The sequence below is a fragment of the Austrofundulus limnaeus genome, unplaced genomic scaffold, assembly GCF_001266775.1.
Source record: "Austrofundulus limnaeus strain Quisiro unplaced genomic scaffold, Austrofundulus_limnaeus-1.0 Scaffold14, whole genome shotgun sequence".
NCBI classification, from domain to species: domain Eukaryota; kingdom Metazoa; phylum Chordata; class Actinopteri; order Cyprinodontiformes; family Rivulidae; genus Austrofundulus; species Austrofundulus limnaeus.
The window spans coordinates 3244723-3254596 of NW_013952416.1; the positions used below are offsets into that span (position 1 = coordinate 3244723).

Genomic DNA, 9874 nt, shown 5'->3' on the forward strand with positions numbered 1-9874 from the left:
GAGTGTTTTCATTCAGTGTGATTTTGTAATTGCATTTAAGACAGATTTGAGTCACATCAAACTCTGTAAAAAGCTTCCTACTAGCTGTGATCATAAAAAAAATACACCAGAGAAAATAAATTTCATTCTAACCTGGTCTGACCCACACGGTGACATCTATCCTCAGCTTGTTTGTCGTTGTAGGGATTGCAGTCGATATCATGCAGGATGACAACATTTGCTGAGGTGAGGTTGATACCGAGCCCACCAGCACGGGTTGACAGCAGAAACACAAATATCTCAGGGTCGGTGTTGTACTGATCAATCAACACAATCCTACAGAAGAAAAATTACAACCAATAAATTTTGGTGAGCACTGAACTGCAAACTTGTATTCTATATAATATATATTTTTCTAATGTAACAACAGCTGATGAGTTTTCAGGATCTGATTCTGAGAAAACCTGACCTGTCAGCTATAGGTGTGGATCCATCCAGCCTGACATAACGATGCTGAAGATGTTTCAGAAGCACTTCCACAATATCTAACATCATGGTAAACTGGCTGAACAACACCACTCGGTCTCCCTGTAGAAAAAACATTGGAGTTCAAATCTCATATTTGTGTAAATAACATTTATACACACTTCTACACGAACCACAGAAAAAGTGTATCACAAATATATTCACCTGGCTTTTTAGCAAGCACAGCAGCTCTTTAAGGTGGTGGAATTTCCCTGAGTCAAGCAAAAGATCGTTATCGAGCTGGTAGGAGCCGATGGAGGAGTACTGTCGACACAGGCGATGCAGCTCAAAGTCTGACATCACTGCCATGTCTTCTTGAATCAGAGCAGCACTGGCATCAACGTGTGTTGGTTCCTGGGGAGGGAGAAAGTGTAATACAAGGATTTAACACAAAGAGTAACAGAAAAAGAATATTCTAAAAGGAAATAATGGGACTTGTGAGAAACAAAAGCCAATTGAAAGAGTATAGAATTATGATAAACTTCAGCTTTTGTWCTTCCTTTTTACAGTGGGGTAACATGATGTGAACAGTATAACAGCAATTCTATTTTAATGGTTGGAATTCTGATGAGATAAAAAAACTGGTCAGGTAGTAGGACCAACCTTGAGCATAAGTTTGCTCATGGTTTCAAGCTTTTCTGTGGTGTAGTATTGTCTATGAAGAAGAGGATGGTTGGCCATCTTCCTCAACTGCATCATAACATTACACAGCTCACGCTCTGAAGAGAAAATACAGAAGAGAAATATTTACTGTGGATTACGTTCAAAATCATACCAATGCAGGTGACAGGTAGTGTTTAGAAAATCTAATAAAATGAGACATACTCTCTCCATTAGTGGAAGTTTTCAGTTTTTTTAGGAGGGCCTCGTAGAGAACCTTCTGTTTCTCACTCATTAAGCAGAACTCAACTTTTTCTTCTTTAGCCGGCAGCTGCTTGAGGACCTGGGAAAAGGAGGAGCAGGACACTGTTTTCTATTTGTTTTCATTTTAAAATAGTTGAACGTATTGACCAAAAAAGATGTGTGCTTCAGTAGAGTACTACAGCGGATAACAAATATTTCAGAAATGCAATTTTCTTGTGGGTATACATTATTTATATTTCTGGTTTTTCTCCTGTATTGTTTAATGTTTTACCATTGACTTACTGAATATTTTAAAATTTCTTTAAAAGTGTAGTTTACCACAGCTTCAGGCATTTAAAACAATTTAAATCAAGCAATTAACAAAAAACAAGACCAACTCACCTCACTCTTAACTCGTCGCAGGATAAATGGTTTCATGATGAGTTTGGCCTGAGAAATACGATCCCTCTCAAAACTGCTTTGCTCCTCATGAGATTTCTGACAACAAAAAGTAACATTTCCACTTTGACAAAAATCAAAATTTGCCCTGATGCTATTTTTTGTGATAATGCTTTTAGAACTTTTTTTGCAAACAGTGTTTTGTTTAATTTCGTTCTTGCAAAAGCTATCAAACTTGTTTTTTCCCCTCTAGAAGAGAGTCATTTGTAAGCACTGATAAACTCTGAAAGCTCATTAACTCGTACTGTACTTTACTTTTACCAGACTAATCTGATGTGAAAGTTTGCCCTTGGTGGTTGTAATGTACTCACTTAAAGAAATTGTTGCAAAACATGGAGGTACCGCCTACTTTTAATCAAGGTATCTGGTGCCATTCAATGTAAAGTTACAAAGATGTCCAAAGAAATTCAACTTACCATGGAAAACATTTTGGAGAGCTGCAGAGTGGAGCTGGAGAACATGGAGGGCATGATGAAGTTCAGCAAAGACATGAGCTCTAGAAGGTTGTTCTGTACAGGCGTTCCTGTCAGCAGCAGCCGATGTTCAGCCTACAGGAAAAATGAAAAAGGACTTCAGATGATACATGCAACACACTACAACAGGAAAATACATACTTCACATTAATGAGAATTTGTAGGCAAAAGTATACTGAAACCACATAAGTCTACGAACATTAATAGACATAAGGTGACGGTAGCGCAAAGTTTTCATGTTCTTCAACATGTGGCCTTCATCAAACACAGCATACTTTAGAGGCAGCTTGCGGAAAAGGCTGCGGTCGTTTTCGTTTCCAATAGCCAAGTTATACCTGTCAATCAAACAAAAGACTCAGCACTAATCTGACTGCTGTAGATTCAAGTAAAATGTACACATTTGGAGTGTTTGCTTACGTGGTCACAATAACGTTGAACTTAACTTCCTCATCAAGGATCTCACGTTTGAGGTAGCGACGCTCTTCAACAGACCCTGTAAAACAGAGGCACACATGGTAAGAGTTCACTTTAAGAGCAAATATCCAATTAACCTGCCGATTGTTAGCATAATAACAAAAAAATAATAATAACGTGAAAACCTTAAACAGTCAATTAAAATGTATGGCAGGTATACCAGGCAAGTAAAGATGTATTTTGAAAAAAATAAACAAAGATTTGGTGTTTGTAGAGATCAACAATGAAAGATTTACAGAAAACAACTACTGAGTGGCTCAAAGTTTTACAGCTTCTCTCTAAAACATATTTTGGTTTGAATTTTATCTTTAAATCACAAAACAACCAACACTCAGTTAAATAAAGCTTGCCATTGAGCTAAGTCCAACTTCAAATTGGCTAAATGCTTTGAGTTCTAGCATAAGTCATACCCTCTAATCAACATGAAAAATATGCAGGCAAAAATAATCATGATTTATTTTTCTGTAAAATATAGTGATTGAGTTTTACCATAATAAACAAGGACTTCAAGGCTTGGACACCACGCCATCAGCTCTCTAACCCAGTTATCTAATAGAGGAAAGTAACAAAATTAACAAGTTAATTACAGGTGAGATTTAACAGACAAGTCAGTGAAAAAATAAAACAAATACATCCTTAGACAACACATGCTGCTAGTTTTGCCTTTTTTTGATGTATCATAATTATATGATACGTCAATATCTTATCTCATATGAAGCAAACTGCCAAAGTATCTCATCTGTTAAGTTTCTTACCCAGTGTAGAGGAAGGCACAATGATAAGATGAGGACCATGAATTCCATTTTCATATAGCTGAGCCAAAAATGCTATAGCCTGGATAGTTTTTCCCAAACCCTGAAGGAAGTGAGAATAAAGAACAATAGAGGTAAGTGAAGACACTTTTAGATAACAGTGTTATAGCTAATACATTCCACTCACATGATGCAAGACTGATTTTTTTCCAGGCTTAAAACTATAACATTAGAGCATGACAATAAAAAAGTGAGAAAGCTAAATCCAAATATTCTGTCTACTGGCCTTTGTTACTGATAAGCAAAAGTAAAACAAGCTGCCTCTGACATTAGATCAGAACTGAGGAAATAGTATTTGTCACCTTGACTTACAACACTAAGGACATAAGATCCTTCATTTCCTCCACAGACAACTTTAGCTTTTCATTAACCCTCAGTTTTTAGACAATTATTTTAAACAGGCCTTTAGGAAAAAACAGATTAAACAAGCGGCAGACCATTTCATTTGTTTTAAACAATCTGAAATTCCACTTTTTAATAATTGTTGTCAGTGAAGAGTTTTGCATCCTACAAACATTGACTCACCATCTCATCTGCAAGGATACCACTCAGACTGTGTTCATGCAGGAGCATCAGCCACTTCAGACCGATTAGTTGATACTGTTTAAGTTCAAACCTGAAAGACAACAGAGTAGCAACAATATTTAGATTTCTCATGGTTATTCATCATTCAGATTTATGTTCACACTTTTTCATGAAACCTGTATTTGATCTGTCAATAACTATAGTACGGAATTAAACAGAAACGGATGGGAGGATGGATGGAACTCTACTCACTGGTTGTTGAGTATACTGGGCTGTTTTGAGGATCCTGTTCCACTTTCCATCACTTCAGTAACCCGTTTCACCATTTTGGAAGAAATTGTCTGACATTTAGACATGAGTCCTAAGACGACCTTTCGCTCTTTGAGGACAACTTTGCATCCTATCAGCAAATCTTCTGAAAGCCCATTTGCCTTATGAAAGACATCCCACTGAAGAGATACAAAAATTATATTATATATAATGTATAATACTCATAAGTTATAAGTAGTATATACAAATCAATCCTTGCTTAAATAAGTGAACAATCCTGATGTGTACTGACATTTTTTAAAATATATTAAAAGTATATTTATATTTTAAAAAGAAAAGCAAAAAAATTAAATAAAAATACATGATGTAAGATGCCATAAAATGAAGAGATAGAAGCCAGATTTACTCAAATTTCTACTCATAAGTCAAAGACATTTCTCACAAATAAATTTGAATAAATCTATGTATGTATTAACTTGTGCTATCTGTGGTAATTAACATAAAAATTAGGTGAATGACTTATACTGTAATGTAGATTTTATATAATATTTATTCGTGTACAAGAAACACAAACAGAAAAAAAAGTCTCACCAGGCTTTCCCATGTTTCATAAGGCCTCAGTTCCACAATCCTCTGGGCTTTTTTTACAGAACAGCCAGAAATCAAAGACAGCTCATCTATAGTTGCATTCTGGAAAAATGTGAGCATCTCTTTCCTTAAATCTGGTTTTCCACTTTCAACATGTAACTCATCGTCGGAATCCTCAAACTCGCTTGATACCATGTCCTCTTCAAGATCACTTTCCCCTTCAGAACTGATGGGTTCATGTGAGGCACGTGCCTTCATCTTTATCTCCGCTGCCTGCTTCTTAACAATGCTGGTCTGACTGACAAATCTGGACAAAGTCTGAGAGGTCGAGGAGGAAGAGGACGGTGCCACGTAGGAAGAGGTAGATGTTGGCTTAACCGAGGAAGATGAAGAGCCTGAATCAGATTTTTTTGCAATCCATGCAGAACGAACAGACAGGTTATTTTTTAATTTGGAACATTTGCTGCCCTCTGAATCCGAATCATCTTCACTGTCCTTTGTAACATCTGTATCATTTGAACTGTTCGCATCGGATTCCCTGTGATCTTCGTGGTCCTTGTCATCCTTATAATCCATCAAATCATCTTCACTGTCCTTTGTAACATCTGTATCATTTGAACTGTCTGCATCGGACTCCCTCTGATCTCCGTGATCCTTGTCATCCTTATGGTCCCTAGAATCTTTGTGGTTTGTACTTGACTCATCTTTTCTCTTTGATTTCTGTTCTTCTGAATTAAATAAGCAGGAATTTTTTTCTGTCAATTAAAAAAAATGGTGAAGACACTAATGAATACATACAAATAAAAAGTACAAAAAACATGATGAAAATAAGAGTGTGCCTAGATTCAGACAAAAAGTTGTGACTGCACCTGTGTCTGCAAACAACTGTAGAACCTGCACAACATCTTCAATATTCCATTCATGCTCTTCAAGCACCATACGCAGATCCTACACCAAACAGAGAGCAGATCACCATCAGAAATTTAAGACAAGAGGTTTTATTTTCTAAATAAGTCATAGCGATTGCTTCAGATTTCTTCCATTTGTCATCATTTTACTTGTGGATATTTAACTTGAATGAAAGCAGATAATATCGATGCTTTAATAAAGATTTATTTATTTATTATTTTACAAATGAAAGGCATCATTGACAGCAAATTTTCCCCACCAGCCACAGRGGCTGGTAGAAAAAGTTTTGTACCGGCCACTCAAACATTTTACCAGCCACTATTTTTTTGTTTCTGTAACACGGTGGCATTTAGACAATTCATAGTTCTTTGTGGCCTAATTAAATTGATTTTGCCTACAATCAGATAATGGCACTCAAAATCTATTAGTGTCTTACGAGTATTCAAGCRAGCCTGTTTGCCCAAAATTACAATGCACTTTTTGACGTCTCGACTTCTCTTACTAACTTGCTTTTTGCTGGTATGTAGGTGGAATACCAATTATTTTTAGGTAGGTTACTTGGTTGGAAAAAAAGCTTTTTAACCTTAATAATGTAGGAGAAAGTTTCAAGGTAAAAAAATAATAAATTAAATTACCTTACAACTAAATTACCTGTGGTAAATTTACCTCCATTTAATAAAATCAGCCTGTCTTTTATCACTTGTAGTTTTTGTTCTATAGGCTACTAGTATGAATATGTGTCTTCTGTTCTAAGTGAGATMTCAATAACAGATGGAAATCCCTCTGATGATCCATTGTCTCAGAGTGGCATCATTTCTATTTTTACTTTTGAAAAGATTCATGTCACATGGTTCACATTGCTACTTAGTTTGTCTGGGTTTTTGTTTTGTTATGCATCAAAAAATAGCCTGCAGAGAAAAGTTAAGGGGGAAAAAAAGGAACAGATTTATTTTTTATTATTTTGGCACTGTCAGCTGATCTTCATACGTTTCCTAGAGATTAAAAAACAGTGTTTCCTTAAGTTTTGGTCAAGTGATCACGATTATTGAGTTAAAATATTTAACAATATGAAGTTTTTTTTAAACTAAAATTTATGTAATATTCACGCATTGGCAGTTAGAAATAGTGTTCTTAATCAGCTGATTTCAGGTTTTTGCTTGATGCCAGCCTACAGCTCTAGCTTTGCTGTTTGTCGACAGATGAAACTAAATTGACTGCCCTGTTAAAGTCACCATTGTCTGATTTTTCCCTTTCCATTTATTGTTAAAAAAAACCTTTAACTTTCGGTTCTTCCTTTGGTTCCTCTTGAGAAAGGGTTTTGTTACCTACAGACTGATTAACTTCAGATATGTGAAGCCTGGTATATAGTTGATGCATCGCACCGGGCGTGAGGGGGTGTGCGCCAAAAGCGACGCAATCGCACCATCCCCGCCCCTGCATGTTGGCCCCGCGCGGTGTCCCGGCGTGTGGCCATGCACCTCCAAAATTTTGAAACTCCGCAAAGGCTGTGCGCCACTCATCGCGACGCTGAACAGGTCCGAATGTACCGGCATCTGTCCATAACAACCAGATGGCACAAAACTCATGGAAGGAAATAGCAACGGCTTTAAAGAAAGATCAGTTAAAATGCCGGAAGACATGGAAAAATATTTGCGACTGGTTTTTGAAAGCCAAGAAGGTGGTCAGCAGAAGTGGTGATCCTGGAGGAAACAGTGTGGATCTCAGTTCGTGAAGCACAGAGAAACAGATAATATGGAGAAAGAGATTTTTAGTAATCTTTTCCTGTTAAATCAATAAATCAAATCAAATCAAATGTGGTTACTTTGTTATGGGTGACGTCAACCGTTTCTTGTTCTACACTCTCTTGTACTACTTTCCCACTGGTTTGGCACTGTACTGCCATCTGTTTTCATTTCTTCACCGACACGGAACAGCGCGCAGCTATAAATACACACAGCGCGCGACTTCCGAGCGCGCGCACGCCGCGGAGCATGTGCGAATACCCAGAGAGCAACTATAACCGAGCCTTAACGCCACATTAAAGTTGGTGTTGGCAGGCTGACCACACAGATGACAGCGCGCAGGAAAGGAGGAGGGGAGAACTTATTTGCAGATGGTTGTTTGATGTTATTTAATGTTTTTTAATGTCCTACAGGCTCTGAAATGCAAAATAAAAATGAAACTAAGTTTTTGAAAAAAAGTCAGTAGCGCAATTTTAACGCTTTTTTTAGTTCATTACACACCCGCCGCCACTTCATAATTTTACCCGCATTTGGCCAGTGGCAGGTGCTAATTTCCACCCCTGGTTAATATTAAGGCTACAATAAGAGTTGAGTTGACATATATTTAAATCAAGAATAAAAATGTTTGAACAATTTTCCTATAACAACTGCATATATTCACCTCTTTTTTCTGCGTAGGAAACTTTCTTTGGAGTCTCTTCAGCATGGCCTCCTGCTTCTCGCAATTTGGTTCTTCCCTGTCATTTTCTTCTTCATCTGAAGCCTTTAAAGTTGGGGAGAAAAAGGCTAAACAATAAAAATCTGATCCCATCTCTTTTCAGTTCAAAAACACTTGCAAGGATTTACAGTTGGTCAGAAAAGCCAAATACATGTCATTTCAAACTAAATGAAGCATTCATGATCGTACCTCTGATAGTCTCCTTTTCTTGCTCAGCTGAATCTCACCACTGTCCTGAGAACAGCTGGATTCATCCTGATTTCTCTTCCTGCTTTTACTCTGAGCTGACAGGACAACACAAGCAGTGTTATAAAATAAAACTTACAAAAGTAAATCGTAGATTATACTTATGTGATGTTTACGCATATAAAACATTTTTAGTTTGACCAACTGCATTTGAACATTGGATTTATGAAGTTTACAAAATAGTGGAATTTATGAATAAAAACGCAAAAGCAGCCAGTGTTCCATTTATAAAACATAACTTTTTCCCCCTCCAAGTTATGACGGGAACTATGATTTCCTTCTGATAGAAAACAAAGTAAAACTTAGTTACCTTCTTCATCACCAAATTTTAAAAGGCAGACAGCTACAGCTCCATCCAGGGTGCTTGTATCTCTTAGGACCTGAGTAAACCAGAGAACATGGTGTGTTTAACAGATKTATACCAAGAAAAGAATATTTAAAGTGTCTCTATGTTAAAGGCCCTGTCACTAGTGTTGTAGTCAAGACCACCTAACCKGAGACCTAGTCAAGACCAAGACCACAGTGTCTCGAGACCGAGACAAGACCAAGACTTTTAGGGTTTGGACCAAGTTGAGACAAAGACCAAGGGAGGGCGAGACCGAGACAAAACCAAGACCAGGAAAAAAAAAGTGTCCTAAAAGATGGAGTATTCTGTACACATGTACAGTGGGGGGAAAGTATTTAGTCTCTCATAGTTGAGGTCTAACTATGATATCAATCACAGGTCTCTCTCATCGTATTAAGTGGGAGAACTTGAACTATTGGTGCTGACTAAATACTTTTTCCCCCACTTTAGCTAACTTAATATGTAGCGCTAATATTGACAAAATCTTTGTTTGGGGCGGAGGAAAGAATTTTGCTACAGATGCAGATTATTAATGTTAGTGACGATAAAAGTTTAAAGCTGTCCCATCATCTCTGAAAGTGAAGCACTGCTGAATTTACAAGTTGCTGTATGCTTTCTCCTGGTTCACTGTAAAAAATGAAATGTTGGATTTACATGTTATGTTACCTGGTTCCACTTAACTGAGTTGAGTAAATTCAAAGCAATATACCAGGTTTTTTTAACCAAAGAACATGAGTATGTTGCTTTGAATTTACTCAACTCAGTTAATTGGAACCAGGTAACAACATGGTTAAGTAAATCCAACATTTCATTTTTAGAGTGTATTTGTTGTTTTACAATATTATTTATGAATAATGTTGCCAAATTTTTTACTTAAAAATTTGAAGACATCCTTTACCACTCCCAGAGAACCACGGTTCACTTTCCGGGAGTGCTGCGTGCGAGTGACGGGGGTGGGGGGTGGG

The 9874-nt window shown here is 37.1% G+C and overlaps 1 protein-coding gene across 2 annotated transcripts in view; it reads right to left on the bottom strand.

The window, feature by feature from the left end:
* smarcad1a (SNF2 related chromatin remodeling ATPase with DExD box 1a) overlaps window positions 1-9874 on the bottom strand; it is a 17946-nt gene that overhangs the window by 2381 nt on the left and 5691 nt on the right. For both annotated transcript variants that reach the window (XM_014002725.1, XM_014002724.1), the window contains exons 4-21: window positions 8874-8943; window positions 8507-8601; window positions 8261-8362; window positions 5818-5896; window positions 4952-5703; window positions 4343-4539; window positions 4091-4181; window positions 3509-3608; window positions 3243-3302; window positions 2697-2772; window positions 2479-2614; window positions 2223-2354; window positions 1750-1845; window positions 1330-1447; window positions 1108-1223; window positions 670-858; window positions 449-567; window positions 133-315 (exon numbers count right to left, since the gene is read on the bottom strand). In XM_014002725.1, the coding sequence (XP_013858179.1) occupies window positions 133-315; window positions 449-567; window positions 670-858; window positions 1108-1223; window positions 1330-1447; window positions 1750-1845; window positions 2223-2354; window positions 2479-2614; window positions 2697-2772; window positions 3243-3302; window positions 3509-3608; window positions 4091-4181; window positions 4343-4539; window positions 4952-5703; window positions 5818-5896; window positions 8261-8362; window positions 8507-8601; window positions 8874-8943 (2711 nt within the window). The remainder of the gene's footprint in view (window positions 1-132; window positions 316-448; window positions 568-669; window positions 859-1107; window positions 1224-1329; window positions 1448-1749; window positions 1846-2222; window positions 2355-2478; window positions 2615-2696; window positions 2773-3242; window positions 3303-3508; window positions 3609-4090; window positions 4182-4342; window positions 4540-4951; window positions 5704-5817; window positions 5897-8260; window positions 8363-8506; window positions 8602-8873; window positions 8944-9874) is intronic.